Raw genomic sequence first — 23455 nt, forward strand, 5'->3', positions numbered from 1 at the left:
CTTTACTTTTCTCTGTTTCAGTCCATCTGCCCCATCACCTGCCTTTCTTTGTTGTTTCAAAAGGTCTTAACATAAATTGCCAGCCAATTGTCCTTGAAATCCTTGATAGGTTGTGAATCTGGGGGAAAAGTTAAAGGCCCTGAGAAGTTTTTGAAAATATACATACATAGATACAGGTCATTGAAAGTGCTTGAATCTTTTTCATGCAAGAAGTTTTCTGGGGGGGAAAATCCATTCCCTGTGTAGTGTAGGATAATATCATAAAAATTCTAGACTTTTTAAGCACACATGCTAAACTGTTCACTTTAAATGCTTATATATTCTGTATGTGAATGATGATTAATTTACATTTATTCATTTAGCTGACACTTTTATCCAAAGCGACTTAAAATTGCTGTATATGTCAGAGGTCGCACGCCTCTGGAGCAACTAGGGGTTAAGTGTCTTGCTCAGGGACACAATGGTCAGGGCCGCATTAACAATAGGGCTAGGCGGGGCTAAAGCCCCGGGGCCCGAACAAGTAGGGGGCCCGTGATTGGCTGTGAAGCAGATTGACTCCTACTAGCTATCTGATAGAGACAGAGCGCAGCGCGTCACAACCTGAAAACCACGCCCACCGGGGGGAAAGCAATCCAACAGTCTCCATTGACTTTGTGTTGCGAGGGGCCGCCTCCTTGTCATTTCTGGCTTGTAACAGGGAGCTGAGTGATGCCTGGGGGCTGCTTTGGGACAATGTGTGCAGCTAGCAAGCCAGGGAACACAGAAGTGGGTTTTTGTGGGCTGTCGAGCCGTGGAACCCAGTCTTTGGGGAGAATGAAGTGGATCGCCGATTACGTTTCCCCCTGTTGGACGCAGTTTTACTAATAGGAGTACCGGTACTATGAAAAGTTGCCTGTTTCCATTTCTGTGTCTAAACGCTCGTTTTTTGAAGTCGACAGCTTATAAAAATTTTTTTTTTTTTTTTTTTTTGGCGTGTTAGATGTACACCTTGTCACACAGCAGCTTTTAGGTATTATTCTGTTTTTAAGTTTAATCTGTAAATAAGTTTTTATAAGCTGTCGACCCACAAAAATGGATACAGGCAACTTTTCATAGTACTTCTATTAGTAGAACTGCGTCCACTAGGGGGAAACGTAGTCGGCGATCCACTTTATTCTCCTTAAAGACTGGGTTTTACGGCTCGACAGCTTATAAAAACTTATTTCTGGGTTCTTTGGCTTGTTAGCTGTACATATTGTCACACAGCAGCTTTTAGGCATTATTCAGTTTTTTGTTATAAGCCAGAAATGACAAGGAGGCGGCTTCTCGCAATACAAAGTCAATGGAGACGGTTGGATTGATTTCCCCCCGGTGGGCGTGGTTTTCAAATTTGCATAACGGCGCTCTGTCTCTATTGCCAAAGCCTTACCACGCCCCCTACAAATTAGGTTTTTGCCGCCAGCCGCAGCACGCGCCTTTGAAGAATTTTTTTTTTTTTTTTTCCAAAAATTTTATTTCAGAAATTCAAAAAGTATACAAGGAGTTATAACAAAAAATATACAACTCGCAACAATTGAAGATCAAGTAAACATAAATTATAAAGTAGTTAAAAAATAAATAATAAGTAAAAAAAAAGATAAAAATAAAATGCCAGTGGTAAGTTACAACAATTTAAAATAACAAAGAATTTCATGGGTTTTTCTTGCCTTTTTGTTTTTGATCTTGTCCAGTGTAATTCCATATTGTTTAATTTCTCTTAAAAATTGTTCAAAGTTTGGCTTAGCTTTTGTCCATCTTTTAACATGAATATGATATTTTCCAAGTAAAATAATAAGTTGAATAAGGAAAAACATCTTACTTTTGGAATCAACAATGTCCTGTACAAAGAAAAAAACTACATCATATAGATCAATTTGTATACATATTTCACACATCCTAGAAATGAAGTTAGATACATCTACCCAAAACATTTTTGAGTATACACAATCAAAAAACAGATGAGTGATAGACTCTTTGGCAACACCACAAAATTCACACAAGTTTTCAATGTTCAAATGGAAACGTTCAATCACCTTTTTGACAGGGTAAATTCTATGTAAAATTTTATAAGAAACTTCTTTAATTTTATTACTAATAAAAAATTTATTTGTTATTGACCATACTTTTTTCCAATTAATATCTTTAAATTTTGTGGACCAAAACACTGTTGAGGATGGTAAATAATTTGTTTTTAAAATATTTCTTATATATTTATTATTACATTTATCTTTCAGTATATCAATATCCCCAATAAACATTGTATCACTACAAAAACTGGTTTGAAAATCAACATTTACAGGATAGAATCCAGGACTTCGTAATAGTAGTACAATTTTATCAGAGATTGCATCAAAGATAATAGCATATTCTTTTGGTCTCACAGGAATCATAAATTTGTTGAGAAATTCAGAATATGTTAAGAGTAAACCTTGTTCATTAAGCAATTGATTAACAGTAAGAATTCCATTGTCGTACCAAGTCTGATTAAATATAGATTTTTTTTTTGTACAAGATATCTTTGTTATTCCATATAAAGTATCGATGCGGAGAAAAGTTATGTTTATAAATTAATTGCCAAGCCAGCAATGCCTGCTTATGAAAGTTTGCCAATTTAACTGGGATTTTGTCAACCGAAAAGTTACATTTTAAAAGAAAATTAATGCCACCCAAAGAATTAAATATGTAATTAGGGAAAATATTCCAAATACTGTCTTTATTTTTAATAAATTCAATTATCCATTTTATCTTAAACACGTTATTAAGATCTGTAAAACTTAAGACTTCAAGGCCACCAAAAGCTCTATTATTATTTAAAAAATCTTTCCGTAAATAGTGTATTTTCTTCCTCCAAATAAAATCATAAAGAATCTTATCCAAATCTTTGACAACAATGTTTGGAACATCTGCTGACATTGATATATAAACAGACCTTGAAATCCCTTCTGCTTTTGAAAGCAGAACACGTCCATTTAGGGACAGATCTCGCATAAGCCACATATTAAATCGATTCTTAATTTTCTCTATAATAGGCTCAAAGTTTAACTTGCTTCTTTGATTCAAGTCTTTACATACCATTATCCCAAGGTATTTGAGATTATCTTTAATTGGTATTCCACAAATTTCCTTCAAGACACATTCTTTAAGAGAAAATAAAATGGACTTATTCTTATTCATCACTAATCCAGAGATACCAGAAAATGTTTCAATACAATTAATAACTTCACCCACATCATCACTGTTTTTGATAAAAATTGTGGTATCATCTGCTAATTGACTAAGTTTAATCTCTTTCCCAAACACTGATATTCCTTGAAAACTTGCTTTTTTGATATGTGCAGCCATGACCTGAGTAACCAAAATAAAGAGAAAAGGTGATATAGGACATCCTTGTCTTATCCCACGGCCTATATCAAATCTCTGACAAGTACCGTGGGACAGCTGGACTGAACTATTACATCCATTATAAAGTGTACGAATTGCTTTTTGAAAAAAAAATCCAAAACCAAAAAAATCGATAACTTTGAACATAAACGAATGTTCAATAGTATCGAACGCTTTATAGAAATCAATGAATAATATAAAGGAATCATCTGGAATAAGGAATCTATAATCAATTAAATCTAAAATTAATCTAATATTATTTCCAATAAAACGTCCTTTCAGAAAACCCGACTGCTCTTCGTCAATTATTGTATTCAAATATTTCTTGAGACGTTTTGCAAAGATTAAAGAAAAAATTTTTGTATCATTGTTTAACACACTAATAGGTCTCCAATTGTCTAAGACTAATTTATCTTTGTTAGGCTTTGGTATAAGTGTAATTACCCCTTGTTTTAATGATGCAGGCATTTCTCCCAAATCAATTGCTTCTTTAAAAACAGCAAGTAAAAAAGGTGCAAGGTCATCACAAAACTTTTTAAAAAATTCCCCTGTCAATCCATCATATCCAGGAGCCTTGTTGTCTTTAAGATTATTTATACAATTGGTAATTTCTTATATATTTAATTCTTTATCACATAACAGTTTGTAATCTGAGGAAATTTTATTAATGCTGTTGGACACATTATCAAGAAAAAAATCTGCATCATTTAGTTGATTATTTGAACTATACAATTTACTATAAAATTGATGAACAAAACAAGAAATATCCCTGGGATTATCATTAGTAAATCCATTAATTGTTAATTTATTTACAGATGTTATTTCTCCATTTCTTTTTTCTAAACCAAAAAAGTATTTTGTGTTTTTTTCTCCTGCTTCCATCCATTTTCTTCTAGACCTAACAAATGCACCCCTCGCTTTCTCTTCATAAATCTTATCCAGATCATTCTGCAATGTAGCAAGTTTTAATAATTCAGTGCTTGTCATATTTTGGTTCTTTTTACAAGTGATGGATATTATTTCATTAATTATTTTATTTTCATTTTCTTTTTTCTTTTTCTTAATTGATTTTCCATATGATATTGCAAATCTCCTTATTTCAAATTTAGTTTGTTCCCATAATTCCCCATAAGTTTGAATCAAAGAAGCCTGTTGCCAATATTTAACTATTAACTTCTTAATTTGGTCACAAAAATCATTGTAATCCAGTAAACTATTATTTAACTTCCAATATCCTCGCTTAATTCTGCTTGACTGACATACTAACACATTTATTTTAATTGATAAGCCTTTGTGATCACGCGCCTTTGAAGAAGCGCTGAGGGCGGAGAAGCGCCCGACGTCATTCGCTTCGGGCGCATTGTCCAATCGAATGAGGGGAGAGGCGGGCCTTACGTTGTGGTAAGGGAAGTTTACAGGGGCTTTGAAGAACCGGACTCCACTCGCTCACTTTCTCCTGCGTGTTTGTGCACCTCTCACCCTCAAACAAGGTCAGAGCAAGCGTCCTCTTTTTAAAGTTTCTGCTAATATGACAGTTAACAGCAAAAGAGCGCTCACGCGTCAATATTTGATTGACAAGACAGCTGACTCGGTGGTTGCTTAGCAATATAAAAAGCTGTGCCGCACTGTATAGTCGCAAAACGTAGAACAACATTTGGTCAGACATCACTTTTAGTATAAGAGGCATAAAATGGTGGAATGCTTTACCATCAGAAATTAAAACACTGAAAGGACTCAAGGTTTTTAATACACATTTAAAGCAATGGCTAAAACTGAAACAACTTTGTGAACGCTGATTATACAGGCTACAACTCAATGTATAAATTTGTTTAGATTCTGTTTTATAGTGACTACTACATCTATTTAAGCCCACATCTTATTTTATGTATTTGATGTATTTATTATGTATATTTTAATAGCTATACATTTGTGCTTTAATACTCTGTAATCTCTGTTTTAACCTTACAAGCCTAACCAGGGACAGGGGTTGCAAATTAGTCTTGGCTATAAACCTGTATGCATGGAATCTACTTTGTATTTTTTATAAAGCAATGTTTTATGCATTTGTCCCTGTCAAATAAACATTAAATAAATATAAATAAATAAATCAAACATCAGAAATAAAGTAATTTACTGCCCTTGACTGAATCACTTCTGTAAAAAAAATAAGAATGTTGAATTTATAGTGAAAGATATGTACTGTATATTTGATTACTCTACACAATATAATATTATTCAGTGCTTTAAGTTTTTCAAGCAGGTCGATTTCTTGTGTGCCTTTGTTCTATTGTTATTTGTAAGTCTTGTCATCAGTAAGCTTGAGATTCTTTTCTTAAGTGACTATTATTTTTTTGTGATATGGAAATTGGTCAAAAGAATTCTGAAATTTTAGTGGCATTAAATTTCCATATGATAAAATTCTTATTAAAAGTAATATAACTTGACTGTGAAGTATATCATTATTGTTATATATGGTTCCCAGATGGCTGTATGTTGCAGTATTCGCAGCAGCTACAGTTTGCTGCACAGGCAAACTGGTAATACCTCGTTTGATTGACCGGGCATGACGGTTTCATTAACCCTTCGATAAATGTAAGTTCCGTTTCGGATGAGACTACATTGCTGCTTTGCCTGGAGTTCGTTTCTTTCGTTTGTGTGTGTGGATTCGTCTGGTGGCACAACCTCACCATTTATTGGACTGCATCCATTCAGGGGTTTGGGCTTGGAGGTGTATAACCTGAATTCAGCTGTGCCCATAACGTTTATTGGCATGCAGGAGTGGTTGTCGGTGTGACGTATCGACCAGTGTTTATTTTTTTGTTAATGTTTTGATTTGTTTAATTTAGTGTTGTATTTATTCACTTCTATAAAGTGGGAGCTTGCGCCGGAATGTGTGTAGTTTACACTATTTGCTGTGAGAATTTTTGTGGTGTTTTCACGAGTGTATTTTTATATAGTGTGGGGTGACCTCTTGACTTCCTGAAGGCGAGCTCCCCTTATTGATGTGATTTTGTTTCTTTTGTTTATTGTCATACATGTTTTCTATTTATTATTATAATAAAGAAATTATATTTTTCATAATTCATTGTTTGTATCTTTCTCACCCCACCCACGACTATTGGACCTGTGTGTCTTAGTTAAAGATTTCCCGGGTTTCCCGGGTGGCGTAGTCGGAACATTGGTATCTCAAAATTAGCAATTTACCGCTCTGCTACATATAGTTGTGTTTGACAAATGTAAACGTCTCGGGTTACGTATTTAACTGTTGTTCCCTGTGAAGGGAACGAGGCACTGCGTCTCCCTTGCCATACTTCCTGCGTCCCCGTAGCGCCGTCTTTGGCAATATTTCAGATAGCGATATAATTCCTGGCTCCCACGCCACCCTGTCTTTGTCGTCATGCCTCACCATTGGTTGAATTTGATATAAACATTCAGACTTACCCTTGGAGGCATCCCCAAAGTCTCACCGCAGTGACGCAGTGCGAGTTCCCTCGAAAGGGTACTGTAACAATGTTTCTTTAAAGGAAAGGAAACACAATGTAACCTTGCTCTCACTGGGAATGTGTCCCCACATTTAGTCCTTGAATTTGAGGGTATTGGACCTGGAAAGTCCTTGAATGGTCCTTGAATTTGATGTTAACTAAAGTGTGGGAACCCTTTTTTTATGTGTGCTTCACGCAGCACTCTGTTCTGATGATGCAAGAGTTGCAACCATGGTATCTAAGAAGGACTTTCTATGTGTTCTTTTTGAAATGTTTTCAGATAGTTATAAATACATTTAATACATACACTTGATGTTACAGTCACTGAGCTTGCAATCCAGAAAGAAAGCGAACATCTTCAGTTCTGAAACACCCACCAAACAAGAAAAAAATCGGTACCATTCCAGGAAACATGTCATTCAACCTGGAAACCATAGCAAAATTTTGCGCACCCGCTTGAACGTGCCCCATGTAATCTGGAATATACGGGAATTGGTTACTTCTGGTTAAGTTAGTAACCTAGGAAATGCACTCCTAAATTAGTTTTTTAGCAGAAAATTAGTCGCCTGTGTGTGTGCAGAAACATCCTGTAATAGTAAATCCATCTCTTCTTCTTTGTGTAATCTCCTTTAAACCACAACAGTCCCATAAAACAGGCTGTTGGGGATCACATTGATTACGCCCCTTATGAGCGCGTGGTTCAACCTTCTGCCAGAGACACGTTTTGATGTATGTTCAAATGCACATGTGTGAGCGCTCTACTGAACAGAAACAGGGGAACAGAAGCTTTTTTGGGAAATTTTGCATTTAAAGAAACACACAAAAAAAGCATGTTTTTCATTGCAGCCACACATGGCCATGTTCAACACCGCATAATGAAAGATCTGTGGTGTATTTTGAGCTGAAACTTTATACCATATTTTTATATTGCTGAAAACACCTATAGTTAGGGGAATTTACCCAAATTCGTTTTAAATTATTGATTTAGTCAAAAACTCTCCAGCAGCTTTGCAACCAGAAGTTTTAGCCAGAGGCTTTGTGAAATGAATGAAAGGAGTATGTATTACATTATTATTATTGCCCTATCAAGGCATCAAATGTTCTGCAATACTGTATGTGTACAATATATCCAGGTGAATAAATTACACTTTAATAATGTACTTAATATAGACCACTAAAAAGTATTCCTAAGTACTTATCTTAAGAATATCAAAGTTTACTTATCTCTGCTATTTTGAGATTTTATGATCATGAATATGAACTAAAATGTGCTAAAAATGTATGTATTTAAGTACCACTTGTAGTAAATTTGAATCTTTGTATGAACAATGGGTTCAAGTTGACTACAAGTGGTAACTAAATAGGTTTAATACAGAGATAGTATATGCTTAAAGCACATTTAATTCATATTCATGGTGTCTTAAAATAGCACAGATAGGCTAAGTACACTTAGATGTTTTAAGATCATCTTAAGAAGTACTAAAGAAAACTTCTAAGAATAATATGTACAAAATTAGTCAGCGAAAATGGAGCACTTCGTTTATTTTTTACCTGGGTGTACATTGAGCACCACCAGGGCTGTTTGGGGCCAGATTTTAATACATGTATGTCTTTTATCAAACTTACCAATTGTGATTATTTCTATGTGTGCTAGTAAATTATAAACGATAAGTCAAATTTGTGAGGGATTGCAGGACAGATGAACCCAAACGCAAACGATGTCGGGGAGAACAAAACCACTTTATTGTACTGACAAGAAACAAAAACCCACGAGGGGGTACACAACATGAAACACCAAACAGATATACTAAACTTGACGAGACATATGACTAGACTTTCACACGAAACACGGGAACAGAACAAAATTAACCTGCACAGAACTAAAGATACACTGACATTAAATAGGAGAAACCAAACAAGATAACGAGCGGGAACAGGTGATGGGAGAAAACCAATGATTACTAATAAGCAGGAGAACGAGGGGGCGGGGTCACAAGACAAGACACCGGAGGCACATGCCACACAAAAACAAGGCATGAGCCTCCACACAAGGCTTGGGACTGCCAGAACTCTGCCACCATGACAAAAGACAAATCTAACAAGACTTCAAGGCAGAGTCCTGACAAAATTAAACTGCTAGCAAAAACTTGAGAGAAATGTTTGGGGTCAAGTGTCTGCTGCACCTGCCCCTCCCCTAACAGACGAAATCTTACTCCAAACTTTTGGAAAAACTTTTGGAGAGCCCTGTCGTGTTTGGTCAGAAGTAACAGAAGTTTAGAGTATTTGTGCTATGTACGATATGAAGTTGCCTCCACTAAAAGCATCCATCATTGCACATGAAAACTTTTTATTATAAATTATTATTTTTTTTTTCTTCTGTTTTTATCAGGTTGGAAGTTTGGGACGAACATGTTTGAACTGCAGACTGAGGTCACTAAACAAATGTTTGTACTGTCAGCCTTTGTTATTGTGTCTCTTTATGTTGGAGCAAGAACTGTAGGTATCCAAACATGAGTTGAGGCAGGATCTGAGTGCAGAAAAGACTTTAATAAAAGAAAACATGAAGTGTAATCTGTGGCATGAAACAAGGAGCAAGATCCATAACATAAACATGAAACAAATCTTACAACAAATAATAACCAACAAAGAACAATGGTAACAAGATGACTTATATACGGACAAAGAATCAGAACATGCCACAAAAGGGAACAGGGAAACAAGAGACAAACATGGCAGTGAACACTTTCAAAATAAAAGACATGAACAAGACAAAACCCTGACAGTTTGCCTTTTTTTGTAATATTTTGAAACACATCTATTGTTGTAATTTGAAAAAATGCTGTTTTATTGGTTATTTTAAAATATACTGCTTAAATGTAATAATTGTTTGTTAAAAATAAATCTTAAAATAAACTTAATGTGGGTAATACCGGTGTTACAGCCATTTTTATTGTACTTGCACTCAAATAAACAATCTGTTTTTGAAAAAATACTCAATTTATTTAAACAATGAGACATTCAAGAAAATACATTTCAGTTTTTTCAGTAATATTTAGGGTCAGTTTCCTAGACAGTGTTTACATTCATTCAGGACTAGGACATTCAAGTAATTTATACAAACAAAATTTACAAAAAAAAAAAAAAAAAAAAACTGGTGTGCATCTTAAGACAAAACAAATGCACTGATGCAAGATATGTCAGTTCAAGGTATTTTTAAATTAAAGCAGCTCAAACATGCATTTAAGTCTGAGGCTAATATAAACCCGGTCTGGGAAACAACACCATGGTGTATTAAGTTTGACTTAGGAAAAAAACATTGGTTTAAATAATAAACATATGTATGATTTTAATTTTATTTACAATACATCAGTGTAATAAAGCTTAAATCAAATTATTACAATAATAAATACAATTTAACATAACTAAAAAATAAAAAAACGTTAACAGTAGGTTAATGAGGTCTGGTCAGTCCTGTGTGATGTCCAGTCCATTTACGTGTAGCCTTGAGGAAGAAAAAACAAGAGAATTATTCATTCAGTCTTTGATTGATCTATTCATTATACATATATGATATGATCAGACTCTCAAACCGAATCTCTGATCCCTTCAACACCTGCTGTGACTACTCTGTCTGTAATGCTACCTCATGTCTGACAGCAGTGATGAACAGAAGACCCTGCCTGCCTTCATTCTGTATTAAACCAGCTGTGTCTCAAGATCTGCTGTAATGTGGGCCGTTCAGCTGGATCAAGGGCTACACACTGTCTAATAATGCTACGACACTCTGAAGAAATTTCAAGATGATAGCTGGTTAGTCGTGACACAATACTTATACATGACAAATAATATTGCTACTATAAGATTAAACCTCCGATGTCTTATATTCAACTTCTGTTACTCCATGTGACACTCTCAGAGATTTATGTGTGCGTTTCTCTCACTAATTCCTTACTCACCTTCCGATAAGCTGGTATTCCAAAATTGGACTTCCTCTGATTGGACATATGGCATCCATATACACCCATTGACCATTTTATACAGGACCAAACCTAAACACCAGACGTTTGTAGGGATGGCGTGATATCTGGAGTTGCATAAGACCTCGGGTGGGCAGTAACTTGGTACTCCTGTAAGCAAGACATGTTCAGAGTTGAACCAACCTGTACAAGCGTCATGTGGTCAAAAGGTTTCAACACAAAAAGTCAGCTCACCTCGATACTTTTTAGTCTTGTAGCCAGCAGGAGAGAACAACTGACCACAACCGAAGTCAATCAACTTGAGCTCTAATGTGCTCGTGTTGACCAGCATGTTGCCTAGATGGATGTCATTGTGAAAGACGCCGTGATCAATGCAGTCGATTACCCCCTGTACTGCTTGACGCATTAAAACACGTGCTGTGTCTTCACTCAGTGGACATGAGTGTTCTATGACGAAATCCAACAAGCTTTTGCAGGGCTTAGGGTACTCCATAATCACGATCACATCCTTGGGATCATCAAACCACTCGTACATTCTGATGGCATTTGGGCTTAGGGGTGCTTCGCTCATCTTAAGTAACAGAGCCACCTCGGTAAGCAGACGTTTGCGATGGCCAGGCTAGAGAAAACAGAGAAAATATACACTTGCATATCTATAAATACAATAAAAGACCTAATGCTCCAGTATATGTAGACTTTACTGTTTATTTTAGTCGAGTGGTATATTAGTTATACTGTATCCTAAGGAATTACGTAACTAAATATATTCATTAAGTTTAGACACTTACAATCGAAAGAGTACGCGTATCTTCCAACTTGGACATGAATTTGACGGCGACCTGCAAAAGATTCATAAAGTTACAAAAATGAAGTCTCCGTCCTTGTACATGATCTAAAGAAATACACGTTTTGGACATAAAGAATAAAATTTTGTTAAATTTGGTAAGAGCACACTACCTCTTGACCATCAGAAATACGGGTTGCCCGACGGACCATCCCAAATCCTCCTTTTCCCAGGATATCACCCAATTTATAGTAAGACTGAACATCTCCTGAAACACACAAACGCAAAGGACATGACGATACCGTATATGAGTTTGCAAGATTCAATAATTGTCAGGCATGAAGCATCATTTCAATGCTGGTAGTTACAAAGACAGAATTTAGTTGTTTAGTCGTAACTCTTTTGGGCTTAGATCACAGACAAGGCTTAGCTAAAGCCAAAACCAGGCCTTAGTTAAGTTAATAAACATGCTGCAGTTACTGGTCAGTGCAAGTTATTTGAGACACCTCAAACGTGTGTCTAAGAATATTTATGAAACCAGACATTAATGTTTAATCCAATACAACACAAATCAGCTAATAGCAGACAAGAGGGTTGTCGTTGAGATGAAATCAAAATGTAGACTTCTTCATGCTATAGTAAATAGACATCAAATAAAACTTGAGAAGTGGACAGAAGTAATAATGTAATAATAACTACAGACTCACCATCAGTGGGCTTAAACAGTTTTTGATAAGATGGAGATCTTTCCATTGTATTGCTGCTTAGGCAGGAGAAGGTTTGCTTCGTAGCCAACCAGGTTCTCCTAAAGAACCCACGGATTCCTGTCGCCGTTTGATCGGGCACTGAGCAAACGTCGGCTGCATTTTCCTCATCAACCGGACACGCGTCAGGTCTATCCTCGAGCGAGTGGGGACCTGAACTTTGCACGAGACCGGACACAACTGGGACAGACAGCCCTGCATCAGATCGAGGTTTGTCCGGCTGCAGTGAGGGAACAATAGGCTCCACTTCAGTACTGCGGCTGGGGAGAAAGAGACGGTTCACAGCCTTACAGAACCCACGGAATCCTGCCTTCTTTCTCCCTTCGCCATTTTGTTCTGAAACAAGAGAACCACACAGTAAACTGTTAAAAACATCTCTGACCGCACATTAAATATCATCACAGTTTATCGAATTTATAAGGATGAAAGCTGACAACACTGTTATTATTGTGCATTTGGCTCTTAAAGGCGGGGTGAATGATTTTTGAAAAACACTTTGGAAAAGGGAGTCGGCCTGACTACCAAAACACACTTGTAGCCAATCAGCAGTGAGGGGCGTGTCTACTAACCAACATTGTTGCCTGGGTTGCGGCCGGTCTATCAAAAGAAGGCCCAGTTTCTTTTGGGGTATGGGAGTGTTTGTTTAGGTGATTTAAAATTTCAACATTGGCTTTCAGAGATCATGCACCCCACCTTTAAGACTGTGGCACAAGAAACCTTTGGCAGTGATGTCAAAGCTAAAAAACACATCTGAAAAACAGTGGAGCCTACAGACTGCATTAAAACCATTCTCCAACATAGTAAACTCTTATTTTTATCTTAAATCGATCCTTGTTAGTTTTTGATGCCAAAGCTTATTTCACGAGTTTGCATTAACATGTAATCGCTAGTGTAACAAGATAATAAAGCATATTTGGCGTACCGTCCGAGGGGAGGGCTTTAAGCTTTGAATTTTAGTACTCCCCCTCTTTTACTGGGATAGATGTATTAACTGAGAGTGACGTGATGCTGCAAAAAACTGTCAAGAGACGGAGGTGAGGGGTGGCTTTTTACATGACCATGCTCCTACCAACCTTAGTTAAATAAACTTCATTTAATTGTAATTTGAAACATAAAATATATTAAAAAGTGTTGATTCTTTATTATTAAACACTAAGATATTATCTTAAACTAATCCTGGGGGCTCATTTATCAACAGTGCGTAGAAAATGTTCTATGTTTTGTTCTACGAATGATACTTAGTTTGTGCGCAAGTCCAAAAAAAAACTGTATTTATCAAACGTGCGCACATCAGTAAGTAATCCTTGTTGATAAATCCCACGCGATCTTAAGCACCATGCTCGTTCACGTTTATTTGCATTCGGAAACGCCTCCAATGAACCATATATGGTAACAACACCTCCCTTTATAAGTCACATGATTGTGCTTTATCCATCACCGTAATAATTGCAAAAAAAGCGGAAAAGGAGGAACTTTACAGACACAGAAATGCGTTACTGGTGGATGAGTTTGGATTCAAGTAACACATACTGTTTGGTTCAGTTAGTGTGGATGAAATCGGCCAATATATATCATTATCTTTCTTTCTTTTAACTCCCTATCTGTATCACCACCCCTCCAAAAAAAACCTCATATCGGTGAGGCTTTAGTTTACACATTGATTTCCTCTTACCTTCTGGGCTGTCGTCCACAGTGTGTGACACATCCATTGGCATGTTAACAGGAGTGAGTGACAAATCCCGTGAACAGATGCCAATCGGATCAGGGAAACTGTCACTACAAATGTCAACTTCCAATCCATTGACTCCAATGTCAACCTCTGTGTCAGTGAGGGACAAACATACTGTGGAGAGGGAGTTAAAAAAAAGAGGTTCAATGAGACAACGCTTGCGTTTGTGCACTTGTGCATGCAAATCAAAACTATCATCACTGTATGATGCTCTTAGCTTTGTATATTTGTCTTATTTCCTCTTACCATTTGGGTTGATCCCATTAAAGGTTCCATTAGTTTCATTTGACAACACAGTGTCAGATACCAGGTGTCCCTTTACCACAGTGTTCATGTCTATATCATCTGATGAAGTATCCTCCATCTTTATAGACTGTATATCAGATTTCAGAAAAGAGTCTAGCACTGCTAGCATTTGTTCTGTCAGTGATTCAGCGCCATTCCTCTGAAGGACACCTTCATCAGCATTGTGCACAGAGGACGCAGACATTATGTCCGATGTATCCAATACATGCGCTTTTCTATGAAAATCTGAATCCGTGTTTAAAGTTTGATCGGGCACTGAGCAAACTTCGGCTGCATTTTCCTCATCAACCGGACATGCATCAGGTCTATCCTCGAGCGAGTGGGAACCTGAACTTTGCTCGAGACCAGACACAACTGGGACAGACAGCCCTCCATCAGATTGAGGTTTGTCCGGCTGCAGTGAGGGAACAATAGGCTCCACTTTAGTACTGCGGCTGGGGAGAAAGAGACGTTTCACAGCCTCACAAGTTCCCTTAAAGAACCCACGGATTCCTGCCTTCTTTCTCCCTGCGCCATTTTGATCTGAAACCAAGAGAACCACACAGTAAACTGTTAAAAACATCTTTGACCGCACATTAAATTATCAGTTGCACGTGTTTCAAGGCTTGCAAATGATAACATTCAAGTGATTTTAAACAATTTAACCCCAAAAAGGCGTTAAAGTGAGCAGCTTTCTGTATGCACAGATGCACATGAGGTTGAATGCGTCCATTCCAGATCCAGTCAGACGTGATCATCACTATTTCCCTTTAAAGATCAGAAGAGAGATGCGCTACTGTGTCTCATACTATAGTCCAATAAAATAAATTTGGTGAATAGAGCAATGAAAAACAACATAATGTTTTATGCTGTGCCTCCGTCTGTCTGTGTGTGCGCAAGTTTAAGTGTACTCAGTAGTGCATACACGTAGAGACGCGTTTCAAAAAGCAAGCGAACATAAAATCTTTCTGTTCTTGACAGCGCATATACAAACAAAATGATCTAAACAGTATAAAAAAACATTTATCTCTTAAGTGTATCTATAGATTACAGGCAGAAACCAGGTTCGTTCTTCTCTTAAAGCGACAGTAACCTCAATTAACCTACTTAACTCTGTGTCATTAATGTTAATCAAACAACCCAAGACAAAGAGAAAATCACTTCTGTAGCTCTAAAAGAATTATAATTATATTTAATTTAGACAATAAATACAGTGTTATTATCAGTGGTTATTATTCATTTGATTCCATTTCTGAACCTAATGCTAATTTCAGACCTTACTTAATGTGCAACTTTGTTTTTTTTTATAAATGTTTGTAATTTCTTTATTTGTTTTTAGATTTTCCCACCCCCCTTTATTTGCTGATCCGAAAAGTTATCCGATCCGTGCCTCAAAAACCACAATGTGATCCGAATTGTGAGTTTTGTGATCCGTCACACCCCTACTTATTTTTATATTAAATAAATGTCTTTCAATAACGCAAGATAAGCCATTGCACTGGGTCAAGGATAGACACCAATTTGACGACAATTCACAATAAATTATTAACGTCAACACTGATTGGCTGTTATAAACACTAATAATTTTAACACCTGGGTGTGGTTAATATATAGACAAAGTGTTGTTTTAACACTGGGGACAGTCCGGAGTAGTATCGCTATTCTACCGCTAGATCCTCTACGTAAGCATCCTCAGAGTTGTGTGGATACTTACACACATTTATACGTACTTATAAGTGCAAGTTGGTAAATAAGACACTTTGCAAAAAACTGTTAAGCACGCATCTGTCTGTAAGCACGGTTGATAAATGGAGCCCTCCTCTTACCTTCTGGGCTGTCGTCCACAGTGTGTGACACATCCCGTGAACAGATCTCAATCGGATCAGGGAAACTGTCACTACAAATGTCAACTTCCAATCCATTGACTCCAATGTCAACCTCGATGTCAGTGAGGGACAAACATACTGTGGACAGGGTGTTAAAAAAAAGAGGTTAAATGAGACAACACGTGTGTTTATACACTTGTGCATTTCTGTGTTTTCACACTATCACTCTTTTTCTCTCTGATCCTTCAAATTTAAAAATTAATAAAGTTAAACTACAAGAAAACTTTAGTTGGGTGGCTTTTTTCAAATGTAAGTCATATGTACAGTAGACACCCGCACATACGACGTACTTTACGTTTTGTTACGACACTTGGCCATAAAAACAGGCATCTACTAATATTACAGATCTTCTATCTAACGTCAGCATAAATGTAGGTTACATGTTCAATTCATCTCACCTTTTGGACTCAGAGAGTACTCAGGGAGTGACGAATCCTGTGACTGATGGATAGTCAAATCAAGGAATCGGTCACTACAACCGGCGACTTCCGGTCCATCGACTCCTCTCCTCTCAAAGATGTTGCCATCGGTGAGGATGTCGGACAAACATGCTGAGGATATGATGAGAAATCAAAGGTTAACACTTGTGTTTGTACACCTGCTTTTGCACTTCTACTATTGCTCCAAAGAAATGTACTATTGCTCCGGGCCATCTTTTCAAATGTAAGTGATGTAAGTACCAGGAAACATATTCCATATGGCACCCAATCACACTACATAGAAAGTATGGCAGGGCCTATTTTTGTTCAGGACATTTATTTGGCTTAAAGGAGTCTATTTTCTTTAAAAAAAAAATCCAGATAATTTACTCACCACCATGTCATCCAAAATGTTGATGTCTTTTTTAGTTCAGTCGAGAAGAAATTATGCTTTTTGAGGAAAACATTCCAGGATTTTTCTCATTTTAATGGACTTTAATGGACCCCAACACGTAACAGTTTTAAGGCAGTTTAAAATTGCAGTTTCAAAGGACTCTAAACGATCTCAAACGAGTCATTAGGGCCTCAACTAGCGAAACGATAGTCGTTTTTGGCAAGAAAAATAAAAAATATGCACTTTTAAACCACAACTTCTCGTCTTCCTCGGGTCCTGTGGCGCGCCATCGCGACCTCACGTAATGCATCAATACGTCAAGGGGTCACGGATGACGTATGCGAAACTACATTTATTAGTAATGGTTGGGTCACTGGTTAGTCCCTGATCAACCAATCATAATGAAGACCTGATCTCCAACTCAATTTGCACTGTAATATATTTTCCCAGACTGAAGTATTAACCCCCGATTTATTTACAGTGAAATTTGCTCTCCTTACTTGTTGTACTTTAACATTGCAGTAAACTGGACCATCTACTGTTATAACTGCAAATTACTACTATTATTCTTATGAAAATAACATTAATAAAATTATTTAAGTGGTCAACACTGACATTTAATGTACCCAATAAAAATATACTATTGTCCAATAACCATCTTAAGTTGGGTTATATAACAGATGTCTTTGTGTGCTATTCTACTAAGAGTAAAGATTTAGTTTGCACATTCGTTAATTTCATCTTACCTTTTGGACGGCTGTCCTCAGCATGTGTAGTTAAAGGCTCCATGGACATTTGGTCAGCGGAGAACAACAAATCCCATCCCTGAATGTTTTTCAGATCAGAGAAAAGTTCACTTGAAACGCTGGCGTCCTGTCCATGGGCTCCTCTACACTTGCCACCCTCGGTGTTGGTGAGGGGCAAACACACTGTAGTTAAAGAAGTTGTTTAATGAGAAATGCACATATACGTCATATACTGATACGTCATATTGCCTGATAACCGCGTTCAGTTAGGCCATAAAACAAACGTTGTCTGCTTATCTACTCATATTAAAGAATCCAATAAGCGCATAAATGTAGTTTGCACTTAAATTCACTTGATCTCACCTTTTGGACTGTCGTCCTCAGTGCGAAAAAGTGACGTCTCCATGAACTTTCCGTCTGCGAAGTGCGACGAATCCCGTGACTGATAGATGATCAGATCAGAGAAACTGTCACTACAAACGCTGACTTCAAGCCTGTCAACGCCTCTCTTAGTAATGCCACCCTCGGTGTTAGTGAGGGGCAAACACACTGTAGTTAAAGAAGAAGTTCAATGAGAAAACGCTTGTGTTTCTACGCCTGTTTCTGTACTTTTAAACTATTGCTCTGTTATCTTTAAAACATGAACATACATATATATAAACTGGCATCATTTACTAATTTTCTCATCAATATAACAAACAAAGTAATGTGTGACCCTTACAAAAATGAACCATATTTTATTTGTTGTAAAAGTGTAGTGACTGCTGGAAAAACCAGCATACCAGCATATGTTGTGTTTTGGTGCTGGTGACCACCAGCTAAACCAGTAACAAACCAGCATGAAAATGATGCTGGTCTATGCTGTTTTTTTTTAGCAGGGAATGTTTTTTGTTTTGGTGTATTGATTACTATTAGCAAAACCGTTGTTTAACTACAGTAAGCATGTTTTTTGTTTTTTTTGGTGTAAACTTTAGTAAAACCATGGTTCATTTTTGTAAGGGGATATTTACTCAATACTTTCGACATTTTTATTAATATACTCATTGCCTGATAAGCGTGTTCAGTTAGGCCATAAAACAAACAGTGTCTGCTAATCTACTCATATTAAAGAATCCAATGCGCATAAATGTAGTTTGCACTTAAACTATTGACTTGAACTTACCTTTTGGACTGTCGTCCTCAGTGCGTAAAAGTGGCGTCTCCATGAACTTTCCGTCTGCGAAGTGCGACGAATCCCGTGACTGATAGATGATCAGATCAGGGAAACTGTCACTCCAAACGCTGACTTCAAGCCTGTCAACGCCTCTCTTAGTAATGCCACCCTCGGTGTTAGTGAGGGGCAAACACACTGTAGTTAAAGAAGAAGTTCAATGAGAAAACGCTTGTGTTTCTACGCCTGTTTCTGTACTTTTAAACTATTGCTCTGTTATCTTTAAAACATGAACATACATATATATATATATATATATATATATACTGGCATCATTTACTAATTTTCTCATCAATATAACACACATAGTAATGTGTGACCCTTACAAAAATTAAGTTTTTTGTGGTAAAAGTGTAGTGTCTGCTGAAAAAACAGCATACCAGCAACCAGCAAGACCAGCATATGTTTTGTTTTGGTGCTGGTATGCTGGTGACTAGGGATGCCCCGATCCGATATGCTGGATCGGTATCTCGGTATCGGGCCGATCCGGGGTTTTGGGCTGGATCGGATATTGGATCGAGGACCGACCCAATTCAGATATGTGTGCGTTCGCCGTGGTTGTTACTGACAAGCTATTAAAACGACAAAGTATTATAAAAGCATTCAGAATCGATTTCAGACAGGTCTTTTTAATGGGAACGCGATGCACCGATGCACATCCCTTGAAGCGGACGGATGAAACATCATTCACACACGCACACACAAGATAACTGTTGGCTATTTTAAAGATCTGATTTTATAAAGTCTCAGGAAGCCGTTGGATGGATGCAATTCACTATATGCTGAGAACATGACACATCTCTCTGTGTTTTAACAGTTATGAACTTTTCATTGCAGTACGAGGATTCTCATGAGACGATGATCCAGGCGAATCAATTCTGCGCCCAGGAAGCCGAAACGTAGCATACAGGATGATTTAAGCGCATCAATTCGCACCCGGAATGTGCATAAAAAGTCCGGTCAAGCGCATAATTCCCAAAATGACCATCTGCACACTAAAGCTTTACTACAGTTTTACGCAATTAAGAATTTTTTTAAGCATACTTAATTGATCAAACTTTTCTTTTTTTATTATTAATCAAACGTACCTATTATATGTTCTCCTAAACACTCATGACTAATAATTACTAATGTTTCCTTAAACTTGTAAATCATTTTCAATTATTGATTTTTACATTTAAAATTATACTAGATGTAGCAGAAAGCACTATACACATTTAATTACAGTAGGATTAATATCGGTTGATATTCGGAATTCTGGTATCATAATCGGAAATGGAAAAAGTGGTATCAGGACATCCCTATGGGTGACCACCAGCTAAACCAGCAACAAACCACCATGGGAATGATGGTGGTCTATAATGTTTTTAGCAGGGCATGGTCTTTTTGTGTGTATTGATTACAATTATTAGCAAAACCGTGGTTAATTTTTGTAAACGGATATTTAAGTGCTCAATACTTTAGACATGTTCATTAATATACTCATTGCCTGATAACCGTGTTCAGTTAGGCCATAAAACAAACAGTGTGTGCTAATCTACTCATATTAAAGAATCCAATATGCGCACAAATGTAGTTTGCACTTAATTCACGTGAACTTACCTTTTGGACTGTCGTCCTCAGTGCGTAAAATCGTCTCCATGAACTTTCCGTCTGCGAAGTGCGACGAATCCCGTGACTGATAGATGATCAGATCAGAGAAACTGTCACTCCAAACGCTGACTTCCAGTCTGTCGACGCCTCTCAACGGTGATGCCCTCGGTGTTAGTGAGGGACAAACAAACCGGAGAAGTGATGAGCGATCAAGTGGTCGAAAACACTCGTGAACACACACCAATACTCTACGTATAAGTGGTTGTAAACTTGAGTATTTCTGCACTCTCACACTCGATGCAGCTTTTTATCGCTTTGTAAAGTTTAGGTCTCTTTCTATGATTTTCTTCGCTTTCGCTCAGAACGATCACTGAATGAGTGTGGTGACGCGGTCCCGTCAGCGGCCTTTTATACCCGTCTGTGGAACGCGCGAGCATTATGATGTCACTTACCATTATTATGATGTAGAACGCTTGTCACGCATCAGTGCACTCATTTTTTTTAAAGAGTGTGTACGTAATGCAATCTCTCTTTTTTTCTTAGAAACTTTATTTAGGAAAAATAACTGTGGTTGTTTGATTAATTTACTTTTAATTACAACTAGATATTTTTGTAATGTACACAACACAATATAAAGTATATTAAATTGTGATTCAAAATCTGTGTATCTGTCTTAATATTTAATGATTTTGCATATTTTAATATAACGTTTTTAACATAAAAAGCTTTATAATAAAATAGTAGTGTAATATATTTCTATTAATGTAATGCTAATAAATTTCTCTTAGTGTAATGCTAGCATATTTCTAATATGCTAAAGTACTATTGAAGTGTACTTGAAGCACAGTTAAAATAAGCTTTAATTATATTCTTACTGTATTTCAAGTGTATGAGAAGTGCATTTCAAATGAATTTTAAAGTAGTACACTTAAATTGCACTAAATGTATTTAAAGTTGTTCCAATTTAACACAATTTTCACAGTATTCTTTTTCTAATAAAAACATTTGTTTATGTTGTTTGCCAATAAACGACATTGTCCTTGTCTTAATTCATGTATAATGCTGAAACAAATGTAGGCATGTCAGAATTACAGTTATGCCGCTAATGTAGCCTTTTTTAATGTTTGATGAAATTATGTAGACTAATAATTTAGGTTTAATGTCCTAATGATCAGCCTACTTATTTGTATGTCCCACAGCTGACATGGAACGTTATTAACCGGTTCAGGTAATTTTTATTTTTTGTCTAACCGGTTCAGGAACAACAATTTTAGGGTTAAACGAACACCGGAAACGTTAAAATACTGTTTCTGTTCGGAAAGAACCAATTGGGAAAAAATCTGGTTAAAAAAATTAAGCCTCAGGTTGATAATGAAATGAAAACAATGTAAATACTATATCAATATCAGGGAAAATAAATGACAATTATGATTTTTTTGTCTTAACTCTTTCCCCGCCATTGACGAGTTATCTTGAAAGAAAAACGTTTCCCTGCCAATGATGCTTCCCTTTCCCTTACAGTAATCTATAATTCCGCTACTATCCACCAGGTGGCGCTCTTACCCAACTTATAAAAAACTGATAACTAATTTAAAAACAGTTAAAACTCTGTGTATGTTTTGATCGTCGTTCTGAATTTGATCTCTAACAAAAGTTGTTTTTTTTTTTTTAAAAAAAATGCAATTATTTCAGCCCTTTGTTAAAAAATATTTTTGAAGAAACCTACCCATATTTGAGAGGAGACAAAAGAGAACAAATGAAGATAGGATGTCCTTTCATTTTAGATATTGTATGTTTATATATTTATAGAAGAGAACTCTGTGTGAAATATTTATGTAAATCACAAAAAATTGTGGACAGGCAACTTTTTTAATAAAATGCTGGCGGGGAATGTGTTAATTGTGCAGCCCTTTCAAAAAAATCTATTTATATGCATTGATGCATAATACAAGGATGGTTAGATGAAGGATCATAGATGGGTGAATATGTGGATATCTATCTACAATATTATAGGCAGAAATATTAACAATATCCACCTTTAGTATATAGATTGAATTGTATTGAATTATTTGTGTTTAAACAGCATTTTCCAGCAGGTGTTACATCGAACCTTCTGTTTATTACAATTAAGCCCACCTATGGGGTAAGTTGTAACATTTGCACTCCTGTTACTGTTTATGTAAATGTGTAATAATGGTATAGGTCCCACAAACAAACTTTAAGTGTTCATTTGTAGTAGAGATGTGCATGTTGCTTGTTTAAAAAATATGAATCTAACTTAAATATTTTTTGAATGAAAGAGCCAAAGCCAAAAAGCATTATTTTGTGCCCCACTTTCCACTGCATGATTTTTGAAAAACACTTTGGTAAAGGGAGTCGGGCTGACTACCAAAACACAGATGTAGCCAATTAGCAGTGTAAGGGGCGTGTCTACTAACCAACATTGTTGCCTGGGTTGTGTATGTGTGGGGCGGGTCTATCAAAAGAAAGTTCAGATTCTATTGGGGTAGTGGCGTATTTGTTTAGGTAATTTCAAATGTCAACATTGGCTTTCAGAAATCATGCACCCCGCCTTTAACAGGTTTGATAGTTTAATGTCTGTATACAGCAGACTACAACTGGATGCCTTTCTCTCTTATCAACATTAAGAGCTCAATGGTTCATTATAAATCTTTACTTTTCTCTGTTTCAGTCCATCTGCCCCATCACCTGCCTTTCTTTGTTGTTTCAAAAGGTCTTAACATAAATTGCCAGCCAATTGTCCTTGAAATCCTTGATAGGTTGTGA

At 36.6% G+C, this 23455-nt stretch overlaps 1 protein-coding gene across 2 annotated transcripts; it reads right to left on the reverse strand.

Moving 5' to 3' along the window:
• Positions 1-9409: 9409 nt before the first annotated feature.
• On the reverse strand, positions 9410-21321 carry LOC129420642 (uncharacterized). Of its 2 annotated transcripts, XM_073866923.1 has the most exons (15): positions 20678-21321; positions 19028-19213; positions 18229-18414; positions 17866-18048; positions 16705-16857; positions 16247-16384; positions 14382-14963; positions 14079-14249; positions 12350-12742; positions 11816-11910; positions 11647-11697; positions 11093-11477; positions 10838-11008; positions 10525-10665; positions 9410-10383 (listed from the first exon to the last, which is right to left on the reverse strand). In XM_073866923.1, exons 1-14 carry the CDS (start codon positions 20715-20717, stop codon positions 10568-10570), a joined length of 2832 nt encoding a protein of 943 aa, XP_073723024.1. In that variant the 5' UTR covers positions 20718-21321; the 3' UTR covers positions 9410-10383; positions 10525-10567. The 2 variants fall into 2 exon arrangements, with proteins under 2 accessions (XP_073723024.1, XP_073723025.1); XM_073866924.1 differs by lacking the exon at positions 10525-10665.
• Positions 21322-23455: the final 2134 nt, after the last annotated feature.

Source organism: Misgurnus anguillicaudatus, chromosome 4 (assembly GCF_027580225.2).
Source record: "Misgurnus anguillicaudatus chromosome 4, ASM2758022v2, whole genome shotgun sequence".
Classification (NCBI taxonomy): Eukaryota; Metazoa; Chordata; class Actinopteri; order Cypriniformes; family Cobitidae; genus Misgurnus; species Misgurnus anguillicaudatus.

Bases quoted from the DNA above. Each gene is read 5' to 3' on its own strand.
- LOC129420642 (XM_073866923.1), bottom strand. From the start codon at position 20,717: ATGGAGACGATTTTACGCACTGAGGACGACAGTCCAAAAG. The intron at 19,214-20,677 runs GTAAGTTCACGT...CTTTAACTACAG, and splicing joins TGAGGACGACAGTCCAAAAG to TGTGTTTGCCCCTCACTAAC. The intron at 12,743-14,078 runs GTAAGAGGAAAT...CTCTTGTTTCAG, and splicing joins TGTGGACGACAGCCCAGAAG to AACAAAATGGCGAAGGGAGA.